The sequence below is a fragment of the Rhinoraja longicauda genome, chromosome 8 (assembly GCF_053455715.1).
Source record: "Rhinoraja longicauda isolate Sanriku21f chromosome 8, sRhiLon1.1, whole genome shotgun sequence".
Taxonomy (NCBI): domain Eukaryota; kingdom Metazoa; phylum Chordata; class Chondrichthyes; order Rajiformes; family Arhynchobatidae; genus Rhinoraja; species Rhinoraja longicauda.
This window is the reverse complement of record NC_135960.1, coordinates 36230527-36244948: the sequence shown is the minus strand read 5'-3', so window position 1 is coordinate 36244948 and position 14422 is coordinate 36230527. Positions and strand designations below refer to the sequence as shown.

The 14422-nt window shown below is 45.0% G+C and overlaps 1 protein-coding gene across 1 annotated transcript; it reads right to left on the bottom strand.

Annotated features, from left to right (window-relative positions):
- Positions 1-1097: 1097 nt before the first annotated feature.
- LOC144595855 (frizzled-5-like) lies at positions 1098-3766 on the bottom strand. The gene is made up of 2 exons (XM_078403658.1): positions 3610-3766; positions 1098-3118 (listed from the first exon to the last, which is right to left on the bottom strand). Exon 2 carries the CDS (start codon positions 2914-2916, stop codon positions 1174-1176), a length of 1743 nt encoding a protein of 580 aa, XP_078259784.1. The 5' UTR covers positions 2917-3118; positions 3610-3766; the 3' UTR covers positions 1098-1173.
- Positions 3767-14422: the final 10656 nt, after the last annotated feature.

The window sequence follows — 14422 nt, the reverse complement described above, 5'->3', positions numbered from 1 at the left end:
TCCTTCCTGCCCTTATGTCTGGGTTATTTTGCTGCCAGTTCACCTGCAGCCTGATTATTTTTTTCATTCTTACTCCAATTTACTCTTAAGTTTAAGGATCCTCTGTCTAAGAAGTGATGAACATTAGTATCGGGCTGGTTGGGTTTAAGGGGTTTGCTCTATTATCACTAGACGCTGGCAATTTTGCCCGCTTTAAAATGAACTATTCAGCAACATATTTATGATTATCTCTGGTTTCTTTGTCACTTGTTCCTTTCGCGCAAGACACGGGACTCTATTACGAATGTAACATAATGGCACCCTTCCCCTTGCCGTGAGTCAGATATTGAATGGTCTTTAAAGCACTGGCGTCTGGAATGGGCGCTCATAGGTCAGTCCGGCCAAATCCCTGTTTACTTTTCTCAACAGATACATGGTACATGGATAGGACAGGTTTGGAGGGATATAGATCAAACGCGGGCAGGTGGGACTAGTGTAGCTGGGACATGTTGGCCGGTGTGGGCAAGTTGGGCCGAAGGGCCTGTTTCCACACTGTGTCACTCTATGACTATAACAGGGTCTCCCGACCAGGTGACAGTGGGAGGGGTCTCGCCTAATAACGTTTTCCGCCGGCATTAGGACCAAACAAGAACTCAACTAAGGTCGGGGACGGCTTGGAGACCTGGATTATTGTTGATATCACAAAATGCTGGAGTAACTCAGCAGGTCAGGCAGCATCTAGGAGAGAGGGATTCATTCTCATCAAACATCACCCAATAGACACCGCTGGGACTTAGACTCAGCGCCATGGGCGTCACACGACAGTCCACGACAGTCTACGACCGCCACAAAGCAATGGTCCTTAGACCAACTCGCCGGGAGAGAACAGATCGCAACTTTAGCTCAGTGCGGATGGAACTCGGGCAGGTCGCAAACGCAAACTGGAGAGTTCGCCTCTCTCTCCAGCGCCACTGTTTTGAAAAGCAACTGTGCCGGGAGCTTTTAATAAGCAGTTAGTTACCCGCGACTCGGAGCCTGCGGGCAATTCAGAAACTCATCAAATACAAGTCACAGTGCAATAGACTCACCAGAGAGAAACATCACCTCGGCTGGGTGTACCTCGGTATATATAATATACGTTATTTATTTACAATATGTATAAGCACGCGTGGCTCCCAGACCAGCACCCGGGCATCATGTGTGCGAGTGGGCGAGTTGTTTGTGGTAGGTGGCCGTGCCGATTGCTCCAGTCCTGGTTGTCAGTGCAGTGCTGGCCTGACTGTACATGGACGTACCGGTCAGCTTCCTGCCCCGGCAACATCTGCTGGTGAACCGTCTCCACGATTCCAAGGTCTTCCCGGACCAAATCCACACGCCAGAGGTGATGCCCACCACCAGGCACATGAAGTACTTCAGCATGAAGACGGCGTACTCGGGCCTGGGGTGATCTCCAGCCCCGGGACAGGGACAACTCAGCGCCGCCTTCCAGCTCTCCCGGGAGTGCTGCTCGTAGATGAAGCAAGCCACCACGATGGTGGCGGGCACGGTGTACAGCACGGTGAAGATCCCAATCCTGATCATCAGTTTCTCCAGTTTGTCCGTCTTGGTGCCCCCTTGTTTGATGACGCTCCGTATCCTGAAGAGAGAGACGAATCCGGCCATGAGGAAGGTTGTCCCGGTGAACAGGTAGACCACCAACGGGGCCAGGACGAATCCTCGGAGGTTGTCCAAGTTCTGGTTGCCCACGTAGCAGATGCCGGCCACAGGGTCGCCGTCCACGGAGCTCAGGGCCAGCACGGCGATGGACTTCACGCTGGGGATCAGCCAAGCAGCCATGTGGAAGTACTGGGAATAGCCCGCGATGGCCTCGTTTCCCCATTTCATGCCCGCGGCCAGGAACCAGGTGAAAGATAAGATGACCCACCAGATGGAGCTGGCCATGCCGAAGAAGTAGATGAGCAGGAAGACCACTGTGCAGAGGGCGGGGCCCGTGGTCTCGTAGTGGATGTGGTTGTAGTCCTTGTTGCAAGCCACGTTCCCGTGACCAGCTACCAGCCGCACGATGTAACCCATGGACACGAACAGGTAGCAAGCCGATAGGAAGATGATCGGCCGCTCTGGGTACTTGAACCTCTCCATGTCAATCAAGAAGGTGGAGACGGTTGTGAAAGTGGAAATGAAGCACAGGATAGACCACAGGCCTATCCATAAGGTTGCGAAAGTTCTCTCGTCCTGGTTAAAGTAGGGCTCGTAACAGGGGAAGGCACAATTCAGCAAGCGGCCGGTCCTGATCTTGTTGTACAGTGGGTGACTCTCCTTGGAGATGGGGACCAGAGGGTCTTTGCAGCTACATTTCCCAGGGCAGTCCGCCGGCGACGCAGGCTGGTTACCTGGATGTGCCCAAGGGTTCTTGTTGCCGCTGGCACCCTTAGGGGCCACGGTGGGTTTCAGGAACGGAGGCGACACTGTGGTCACCTCGGTCTTGTTGTAATCCATGCACAAGTTATCTTGATCTCCGAGCACCGGCAACTTGTCGCAGTTCATCCTTTCGGGCCAAGCAAAGCCATATTGTCTCATCAGGGGGGAGCAGCCGGACTTGGCCCTTTCGCAAACGGATCTGCAAGGTGGCAGAGGTTTCATGTAGTCCGCTAAACAGATGGGAGTGTAGACACTGCAGAGAAAGAAGCGCAGGTCCGGGGAGCATTGGATCTCGACCAGAGGCCAGAACTGATGCACCTCTAGTCCCGCTTCGTCTTGGTTGTCGTGGTTGAACTGGTTGGGCATGTAGGTGTGATTGTAACCGATGCCTTTGCACATGGGCACCGTAATCTCCTGGCAAACCATTGCTTTGGAAGCGCAGAGAGCGACTCCCACCAGCCCCGCAAGACAAAAACAGACCCGAACCAGGACTGACAGCCCTTGCAAGCGAGGAGCCATAACATCCAGTGTCAACAAGGATCCAAACGCCTTCTGGTCGCTGCCCTCGAACTCTCTGCCCCCGGAATTTTACAGCCCCAATTCCTCGTCTCCCGGCAAGGTTAAACACAGCCACACCTGACCACCCTCAAACATAACTGGCTGGATTTGGGACGAAGCGAATTCAGGTGAAATGTGCGCGACATCCGAAGCCGCCGCCGCTCTGATAAACAAACAAGAGAAATCTTTTAAAAAAACAAAAGAAAAGCTTAATATTTGATCATTCCAGTCGTGGTTTGCTCGTTAATTTCTCCGGTTTACGCGTTCTCGCTTATTGCTTTTGCCGGTAACATTAAATTAATTGCAAAGTGTTCTCCAATCGGAGTGGCTGGAGCTGCCACTATTCTGCAGCCTTGTACTTATACTGTTCTTATACTATCCTGCAGCTCCTGGTCACTGGTGAAAGCGCCGGCTCAACACAAGGAGCGAGCGAGATACTAGTCCGCAGCTCGGTCAGGTGTAAACTTTCGCAGATGTTCCACTGTTACTTCTTCTAATCTTCTCTCGAGGTGGATGTGAGGGTCCTTGGTGCTGGCCCTGCAGTCCAGTCGATTCCTTCTCCCAACGTATCTTACGCCTCTCCTTTATAAATGCAGAAATCGGAGTCCAGGTAAACTCTCCATTTCTCTTCCCCGAAACGCGGTGTGAATTTACCTATTTCTTCGTTTTGTTCTCTCCCGCTTTCTTTCTCCACGCTGTCGCCTGCTTTCCCCCTGTCCAATGCACCGCTCCGTGGTCGCCGGTTGCGGGTTTACCCGGGATACAGCTCCTTCCCCCTCAGTTCCGAGCTCTGAGCTGAGCTCCACTTGCGGCTCCGCTATCAGATTGTTACTTTTTTTTGAAAACACAATGTAGCTAAGGTAAATCTCAATCCCCAGCCTTGTCAATCTAACAAACCTGTGCCCTTTAGGCCAACCCGAGAGCGCGTTTCACTGAAAGCCCGCCTCTAGAAGTTTTCCATTCCCAATCGGCAGCCGCGGGGTGAACGCTTCGCCCATTCACAAGTCTGGCCTCGATGAGAAATGACACCCAACTTCCACCCAGTCCAATGCGGACCAGTCGCGCCCCAGACCGCTTCCCGCTGGCTCCCGCCCACCACCCCCTGGGCCAATCAAACAAAAACACCCACTTATTATGTTATCTACCAATCAAGGATTTCAACAGAGTTAGATTTAGCTCACGGGCTAAAGGAATCAAGGGATATGGGGAAAAAGCAGGAACGGGGTACTGATTTTGGATGATCAACCATGATCATATTGAATCGAAGGGGCGAATGGCCTACTCCTGCACCTATTTTTCTATGTTTCTAAAGCGAAGCGACTGACTGGATACAAGTCCTAGATTTCATTATTTTAAAGGGGGATTTCTCACACTTTATTTTGAGCGATACTTAAAGGTAATTCTGAAATAATAGAGCACCAAATCCTTCTCGGTTTTACCAATCTCCCTCTTAAAGTGCATTTCAATTGCTAAATAACTTCAACGAGTAGTGAACGCATTTGGAGTCACAGTCAAAGCGCTAAGAGAGATTGGGTCGTATCTGTCACTACCTTACGTACGGTTGGCACGAGTACAGGTTTTTTACTACGTTGTCTGGAAACTTTGAAACTCTAAACCGGACATCAGTAGTCTGGTATTTATATAGAAGTCTGTGTCTTTTCCCTTTACTAACCTTGCGGGGCAACTGGTTAAAGTTATTCTGGTGTCCAATTATTTTTTTCATTATTAGCAAAGCAACCTTCAGGTATCAGCGCATAAATCCTTATCGTGGTCCTCTGAGCAGATTCCCAAAAGATATTTTAGCAATCTTTGAGTAAACTGCGCACAAAGTCTACTTACCTTTTCTTAGATTAAAGCATCCCCAACAGAATAACTGGAACACGGCTGTGATATAAAGCTGGAAATCCCTGACGTAACACCAATCTGTACTCATTTGGCACCTTCAACAAAGTAAAGAACGAACTTTAAAAAATATATATAGCGCATTCAGGGCGTCGGGGCGCCCTATCGAACAATTTAAAGCCATGCAGCATTCGGAAAGTGTAAGTCAGTATTGTCTTCAACACACTTTCCAGGAGCATAATCGAAGAAGATTGGACACCAAGATTTAAAATAAGATTTTAAGCAGTATCTGTATGCAAAGTGCTGGATGAACTCAGCGGGCCAGGCACCTTGTGTGGAGTGGAGTGGAGTCAGACGACGTTTCAGGTAGTGATCCAAATGCAATCAGTCTGAGGAAGCAAGCCAACCCGAAACGTCCCTTATCCCCCCCCCCCCCCCCCCCCCCCCCATAGATACTGCCTGACCCGCACTTTGTGTTTTCCCTCAAGATCCCAATAGTGTCGTTTATCGAGCCCCATTGACTTTAGGGTTGTATACAGGAATTTAAACGGGAGTTCCAAGAAACATTTAGAATGGACGGAACGGCGAATAGACGAAGGAGTATCTGAAAATAAACCATCTAGTGGAAGCATGCTGTGCATAACACGGCTCTAGCCTTGACTACCTTCTTACGTAGATAAAGTTTAAAGAAGTGCACCTTGAATATAATGAATTTGGGAATAACCTGGGAGGAACCGAGTTAATGTAAACCTTTCTCTTCCTTGGTTACTTTCTTTTGAAGGAGGCTAATAAAGAACGTTACCACTTTCGTGACCACTTCATTTTCCTTCTTAAATTTCTAGTTTTCCAAAAAAACCTTAAAGGGTCTCGACCCGAAACGTCACCCATTCCTTCTCTCTAGAGATGCTGCCTGTCCCACTGGGATACTCCAGCTTTATGTGTCTATCTTCGGTTTAAACCAGCATCTGCAGTTCCTTCCTACACAGCCTTCTGCCTTACTCATTCTCCTCAAGGGAAAAATAAAAATCTGCGAAAATTATATGTAATAGAAGCTTGTTAACATTGGCTCGTGTACTAATATGTTAGCTCTCTGCAATTCTGCATCAGTGTGCAACTTGTTATTTTTAAGTAGAAACAAAAAACTGCAGGTGCTGGTTTATACCGAAGATCAACTCAAAGTACTGGAGTAACCCAGCGGGCCAGGCAACATCTGTGGAGAAAAAAGGATGGTAATCTATTTTCTTTTTCTCCAGAGATGGTTCGCTGAGTTGCTTTGACACGTTGTGACTATTTTAGTTAGTTTTAAGCCCTTGTATCAGGGGGGTGTTGTCAGGGGTACAATAAAACTCCCTTGCCCAAAACATTGCCTCCATTTCCCTACTGAGTTACTCCAAGGCTTTTGGGGTTTTTTTTGCTTAAGATTTTAGTATCTAGTTGCTTGTGTCCTGTGTAACAATTTGACAGGATGCAGGCCCGGAGTATTCTTAAACAGGTTCAACCATTGCTCAAGATCAAAGTGACTGTGAAGGATTTCTGTTGTCTTTTCAGCAGGCAGTGTTGCCCTGCAGGTTTCAGGTGCCTTCATCCAAATGAACAAGACTCCAGATACTGAATGAACTGTCCACTGTGTCAGTCTGAGAGAAATATGCCATTGAAACAAACCCTTCAGCCCAGCAAGTCCTAGTTGACCATCAAACACCATTTATACAAATCTTCCCTAATCCATTTCATCCTCTCCACATTCTCATTAACTCCCTCCTTATCTTTCATCCTACCAGAATCCACTTTCAACAGAACATACTATCAAGATTCCTCTTTTCCTTCAAAGAAAGACACAAAGTGCTGGAGTAGCTCAGCAGATCAGGCAGAATCCCTAGAGAACATGGAGAGGTGACATTTCGGTTCGGGTATCTGCAATTCCTTGTATCTACATCTTTCATTTTCCTTCTCTTTATCATTTTTGGCTCACCTTTCCATTTCTAGGAATACTCTTTCTCCTTCCCTTGGCAATTTCTCATGCAAATACAGCGCATGCTTCCCACCGCCAAGGATCTCCAGATGAAATACTAATTTGTTAGTATTACTTTCAGTTTGGGATACTGCATTTTCTGTTCCTGATGCAATCTCCTCACTGTCCAACAATGCTCAACATCTTTCATCCAGGAACATCATAGACTTTGGCACCATCAGTCAGTTCACAAGCTTGACTGCTGGCTTCTGATGTCCCCAATGCTCATTCTTTATTTATGTATGTTTTGTGTGATACATTGTAGGAGAGGCACTAGCTATAGTAATGTCTGGTTTCAGCCTCTAATATTGTCTAATGAAGCTCAACTTCTCATTCTCCAAAGTCCTCAGACATTTGGCATCATCATCATCTGGCTAAACAATTTCAAATAGATCTGGTTAATGCACTCACTGTTTTAGATCTATCTTTTTTTTTTGTCCCATTACTGTGTCCTCATAGCTCATGCCATAATTCCTTTTGTAGTTTAATATCTCTCACTTTCCATTCAATCACAGACTATTCTCCCTCTCCCTCTTTTCAAATTAAAACTAGTACAATGGGTGGCACGGTGGCGCAGCGGTAGAGTTGCTGCCTTACAGCGAATGCAGCGCCGTAGACTCAGGTTCGATCCCAACTACGGGTGCTGTCTGTACGGAATTTGTACGCTCTCCCCGTGACCTGCATGGGTTTTCTCCGAGATCTTCGGTTTCCTCCCACACTCCAAAGACGTACAGGTTTGTAGGTTAATTGACTGGGTAAATGTTTAAAAACATTGTCCCTAGTGTGTGTAGGATAGTGTTAATGTGCGGGGATCGCTGGGCGGCGCGGACTCGGTGGGCCGAAGGGCCTGTTTCCGCGCTGTATCTCTAAATCTAAAAATCTAAAAATATTTGTTTTCAATTGAGATAGGAACATTCATTCCAGGGAAGCTGCCTATTTGCAAAGCATTTCCAGCATTATCTGTTTTTATTTTCTGATTTCTAATATTAAAACAGGCTATAAAACCTTAAGTATTGCTTTTTGTGGGAGGTTGTAAACTAGCTGCTAAATTGGCCGTCAGTTACTTTGGGTAGTTGTGAACAATAGTTTGCACATTTATTCATTCTTTCCTTAAAGTTATAATTCTCTATTAATTATTTTGAACTAGATCCTATTATGAAGAATACATAGACATTAAAAATTCAATTATAATTTTTCTTTAGTTTTAGCTATTAAATATAACAAGCAATGTTTTCTCATTTTCATCAGTTTCAATGCCAGGATGATGAAATGGACATCCTCTAACACCACTTAAGCCCTGCCTCTTTCACCAAGTTTTAAGCATTTCCCCTGAATAGCACCTTCAATGGCTGGGTTATCAATCATCCATCTTCTTGATTTTCTATGTAAGTCTTTTTTCTGCTTTGTCCTTACTTGTAGGTTTCATTCCAGTCCCAAGCCCTTGTCTCTGAATGAATCAAATTGTTCCCAATGTTGACATCCAACTTAATCGTGGGATGTGCTTCCAAGCCACATACTCTCTGACACCACGACACTGCCCATCCCATGTGTGTCTCTGTTCATCTGCTGCTGAAATCCTCAATAATGAGGATCCCCATCCCCATCAGGTGTGACTATTCCAATAGCATTAATAATCTGGTCATCTAAAACACATCCTAACTTACAGTAATTATCCCATTACCATGGTGATTAACATTGGCTCCTGGTTTGGGAATGCTTCTAATTCTAAATTCTCATTTTTGCATCCAACATCTTGTCTGATCTCATCCCTCCCTTGTGACTTCCTTCAGCCTTAGAGCTTGTCAAGATCTTGGTCTTTCCTCAGTTTTGGTTCACTGTCCTATCCTGCTTCCCTGCATCCCAACACCAGCAGGTACATCAGTACACAGGGCCTAACTCCAGAATTCCCTCTCTATACCTCTCTCGTAGAGTCACAGAATCATACCACATGGAAACAGGCTCTTACAGTGCTTACTTAAAGTGATCCTACATTAATCCCACTTTTTAATTCTCTTCCCCATCTCATCAGCTCTACCATTCACCTACACACCAGGGTCAATTAACTGCATGTCTTTGGGAAGTGGGAAGGAACTAGAGCAGCCTGAGAAAAGCCATGCAGTCACAGGAGAAAATATAAACATCACGTAGACAGCACTAGGTTAGGTTTGAACTAAGGTCTCGAGTTCTGTGAGGCAGCAGCTGAATCAATAGACAATAGACAATAGGTGCAGGAGTAGGCCATTCGGCCCTTCGAGCCAGCACCGCCATTCACCTTGATCAAGGCTGATCATGCACAATCAGTACCCCGTTCCTACCTTCTCCCTGACTCCACTATCATTAAGAGCTCTATCTAACTCTCTCTTGAAAGCATCCAGAGAATTGGCCTCCACTGCCTTCTGTGGCAGAGAATTCCACAACTTCACAACTCTCTGAACTCTTCCTCATCTCCATTCTAAATGGCCTACCCTTATTCTTAAACTGTGGCCCCTGGTTCGGGACTCCCCCAACATCGGGAATATGTTTCCTGCCTCTAGCGTGTCCAATCCCCTAATAATCTTATATGTTTCAATAAGATCCCCTCTCATCCTTCTAAATTCCAGGGTATACAAGCCCAGTCGCTCCAGTCTTTCAACGTACGACAGTCCCGCCATTCCGGGAATTAACCTTGTGAACCTACGCTGCACTCCTTCAATAGCAAGAATGTCCTTCCTCAAGTTTGGAGACCAAAATTGCACACAATACTCCAGGTGTGGTCTCACTAGGGTCCTGTACAACTGCAGAAGGACCTCTTTGCTCCTATACTCAACTCCCCTTGTTAGGAAAGCCAACATTCCATTGGCTTTCTTCACTGCCTACTGTACCTGCATGCTTCCTTTCAGTGACTGATGCACTAGGACACCCAAATCTCATTGTATGTCCCCTTTTCCTAACTTGACACCATTCAGATAATAATCTGCCTTTCTGTTCTTACCACCAAAGTGGATGACCTCACATTTATCCACATTAAATTGCATCTGCCATGCATCCGCCCACTCACACAACCTGTCCAAGTCACCCTGCAACCTCATAGCATCATCCTCACAGTTCACACTACCACCCAGCTGTGTGTCATCTGCAAATTTGCTAATGTCACTTTTAATCCCTTCATCCAAGTCATTAATGTATATTGTAAATAGCTGCGGTCCCAGCACTGAGCCTTGCAGTACCCCACTAGTCACTGCCTGCCATTCTGAAAGGGACCCATTTATCCCTACTCTTTGCTTTCTGTCTGCCAACCAATTTTCTATCCATGTCAGTACCCTACCCCCAATACCATGCGCTCTAATTTTGCCCACTGATCTCCTATGTGGGACCTTGTCGAAGGCTTTCTGAAAGTCAAGGTACACTACATCCATCGGCTCGCCCTTGACCATTTTCCTAGTTACATCCTCAAAAAATTCCAGAAGATTAGTCAAGCACGATTTCCCCTTCGTAGATCCATGCTGACTCAGAACGATCCTGTTACTGCTATCCAAATGCAGAATCAGTTGCACTATTATGCTGCCGCTCTTTCCTTGTATACCCTATAGTGCCATTTTTTGTTACTCCTCTTGCTGTTACTTCTTTTGGCATGAATATAATGTTTATTGGTCTAGATCTTGTAAAATGTCAAGGAATTTGTTTGTTGGAAGTATTGAGAAAATGCAAATTGCTGTTGTAATAAGAATGTTCCCAATAACAATGTGCATTACACTTTCAAGACTTGCCCACCTGTTGATTCAATTTATGCTGGCACATTTTGTAAAGTACAATGTACATTTTTTTAAATTGGTACTTAGCTGAGTTAAGCATGCTTCAAATTTGGTAGATTGCCACGAATATCTGTACGTTTATTTATTCCCCTTTGTTCCCACCACAACTTTCCTCCCCTTTTATCCTTCACAGCTGAAAGCGGTGGGATGTTCTGTGGGATGGTAATAGTGGAGCCTTCCAATTCTCTAGTCAAGGCATAGAAGGCTCCTGACCTCGTGCTGGTAAATGAGATTAGTCTAGATGGTGATTAATGGTCAGCATAAATATAATGGGCCATAGGCCTGTTTGTGTGCTGTATGACTTCATGATTATTATTCATGATGAATAATCAGGCTATTTGACAAATAATTACACTTACATCTAACACCATTCTGTCTCAGTTGACCATAACTACTCTGTCAAGGATCAGGAACAGTGATTGGAAATGATCGGTGATTGATTGGTAATCAAAGGTGGTTATCTGCACTAATTTAATTTTCTTCACCCTAGAAAATAATGATTTTCACTTGTATATCTTCATTTTCTACTTCAGGTGATTTCAAAACCTGCAGTTAATTTATGGACAACAAGCTTCCACAAATAACAATGAGGGAATTGCTCTCTCACAAACAGGGAGAAAATTATTGGCCAGTATTTTGAAGGACCCTTGCTCTTCATCACAGGAACATCATGGGGTCTTTTCAAGACAAGTGAAGTTTATGGTCATGTGCACAAGCACGGTGATGTACAGGTACAATGACAAACTTGCTCCCAGCAGCAGCATAGGCAGAAACACTCTGACAACATACAAAAACATAAATTATACATAATTTACACACAAAATTTGCAAGTCTCTTACTCCTAACCAATTCTGCCTCCGTTGACTATTCACGTAAGTACTCTGCCAAGCAGGATTGGAGAGCGCGGAGGGATGATGACATGTGTGATGGATGTTTCTTTTTGTTTGGTGTTGGTTATGATTGTATGTGTTATTGCATTTTTATTGATTATTCTTATTGGTCTTATTGTTGAACTGCGGGTAATTTTTCATTTCACTGCACATTTATGTGTATGTGACAAATAAATTGACTATTGACTATTGAAAGAGCAGATGAAGCAAGAAGGACAGCAGCTCTATAAGTGGAGTGCCTTCTTGCCACTGCACTGGGAGTATCAGCCCCTAGATTATGCGTTTAATTCTCTTGGTTGGGTTTAAACTCAGCCAGCTAGCTCAGAAGTGAGATCGCTACACAATGGGGTCTATTTGTTGCAAAAACTTATAGAACTGCTACAAATTATAAAAGGGGATGTATTTCCTATGTCTGAAGAATGACGAATTCAAAGAATAAATGTTAAATCTGTCGGGAATGCATGTACTGGCAAAAGCAGACATTGAGAGTGTCCAGTGTTGCAGTAATGCCAGCTGGTGCTAAAGGCACCTGGGCTGTGTCTTGATTCAGTGGTAGTGCCCTTGTTTCACCCTAATTTAATAACATGTCTCCATCGAGACAATTTGCATTGCATTTTGGACAAAACAATTGGCTGAGTCTCATTTAGAGGCAGTGACACAAAGTGAGAGAGGGAGGGAGGGAGAGACAGACAGATAGAAAGAGAGAAAGAGAGAAATGCATATAAAGGAGCAGGGAGCAAGATAAAAGACCAACAGGCTTGACTTAACAGCACTGTGATCTCAATGCGTTTAGGAAATGTTCATCAAATAAACGTCTTTGCTAATATAACAAATCTGTGTTTACTCAGCCCTGAAGAGGTCAAGGTGTTTCTCAGAAGTGTTTCTATGGCTTCAGAAACTATGATTCATCATCTAAAATAATTTGTTTTCAGAGGGAAACGGATATGAAACAATGAGTGGATACTGGCACAACCTGGTAATAGAAAAAGCAGGAGTACCTTGACGTTCGACTGTTCAGGAAAGGATCAGTGCATTTAACTCTTTCCCCAGACAGTCAGAGTATCACCAAATGGAGACACAACAACAAAAAACTCCACCAAATCCGCACAGACCGTTAACCACCAATTTCCACTAACCTTACACTAATCCTTTTTTCATTCTCATTTATTCCCTCCAGGTTCTACCACTCACCTACACACTAAGTACAATTTATAGCGGCCAATTATCCTAACAATCTGCACATCTTTGGGATGTAGGAGGAAACTGAAGCACCTGGAAGAAACCCATGTGGTCACAGGGAGAATGTGCAAGCTCCACCCGAGTTGATCCTTGATCTTTTTCCCCGTGAGACAGCGTCTCTTCCAGCTGTGCCACCCAAACAGTATCACTGCAGTTCCATGGTTCAATCCCAATCTCTATGTGGAGTTTGCACGTTCACCTGTGACCTCATGGGTTTCCTCTAGGTGCTCCAGTTACCACTCACATCCCAAATATCTGTATGTTAGTAAGTTAATTTGCTACTTTAAATTGACTCTAGTGTACAAATGAGTGATAGAATAAGGTGGAGTCATTGAGAATGTGAAGAGAATAAAATGGATTAAGTTAGGTTGCTGGACTTGGGTGGTTTTGTGTCAGCGCAGACCTGATAGACTGTTTCTGTGTTGTATCTCTCTGTGAGTCTAAAGTGTTTCTGCTACATAAATGCAAGTTGCTTTACTAATATCTCATCCAAAAGGGAGCATCTGCAAGAAAACAAGATTTTATGCTTAGCCCGGGACTTGAACACATGATCTGAACAGCCCAGAGACAGTAGTGATAGTCATTCAGCCAAGCAAATACTTATCATCATCTCTTTCATCTAGTTCTTCATACCTCTATTTAAAAAATCCCGAATGCTACAGTTTTATGGTTACTATCAACATTTGATAAGCATAAACAGCCCACCAGGACCCATAGTTACCCAAGTTTATTCACAAAATGCTGGAGTAACTCAGCAGGTCAGGCAGCATCTCAGGAGAGAAGGAATGGGTGACGTTTCGGGTCGAGACCCTTCTTCAGACTGATGTCAGGGGGGCGGGACAAAGGAAGAATATAGGTGGAGACAGGAAGACAGTGGGAGATCTGGGAAGGGGGAGGGGAAGAGAGGGACAGAGGAACTATCTAAAGTTGGAGTCAATGTTCATACCACTGGGCTGCAAGCTGCCCAGGCGAAATATGAGGTGCTGTTCCTCCAATTTCTGGTGGGACTCACTATGGCACTGGAGGAGGCCTATGACAGAAAGGTCAGACTGGGAATGGGAAGGGGAGTTGAAGTGCTCAGCCACTGGGAGATCGGATTGGTTGATGCGGATTGAGTGCAGGTGTTGAGCGAAGCGATCGCCGAGACGAAACGTCACACATTCCTTCTCTCCTGAAATGCTGCCTGACCTGTTGAGTTACTCCAGCATTAAGTTTAAGTCATTTCCATTTGCTTCTGAAGATAGGATTTGTTTGACTTGTCTTCATTGACTCCCTCCTGATAACCATCAGCAGTCAGTTGATTTAGTTCCTAATTTCATTTTGCACTCACAGCTTCCTATAACATTGGATAATTATTTGCTCTCATGCCTATCTAGGCCTTTGCTTGTGATTTTGATAATGTTAAATTTACATAGCAAATTACCACCCATAATTGGTGGTCTCTTAAGTCTGTCTTCTTGAGTAAATATCTCAGGAAGTAATTGTTTGGGAGGTTAACCACTTCAGTTCATCCTCGCTTTCAAGTTTGGTAACGTTTTTCCTCCCTGGCTCTCCCTTTCTTCTTGCTTATCAAGACACAAGGGGCCCTTCAGCATTTCAGGCCCAGAAGGGTGATCCCACCATTTCTGATCCATCCTCTCCTTTATTGCCCTGTATCCAACAGCATGAACTGCCCTTTGGTTCTTTTGTTACATACA

Coding starts and splice junctions, on each gene's coding strand:
- LOC144595855 (XM_078403658.1), bottom strand. CDS start 2,916: ATGGCTCCTCGCTTGCAAGGGCTGTCAGTCCTGGTTCGGGTCTGTTTT.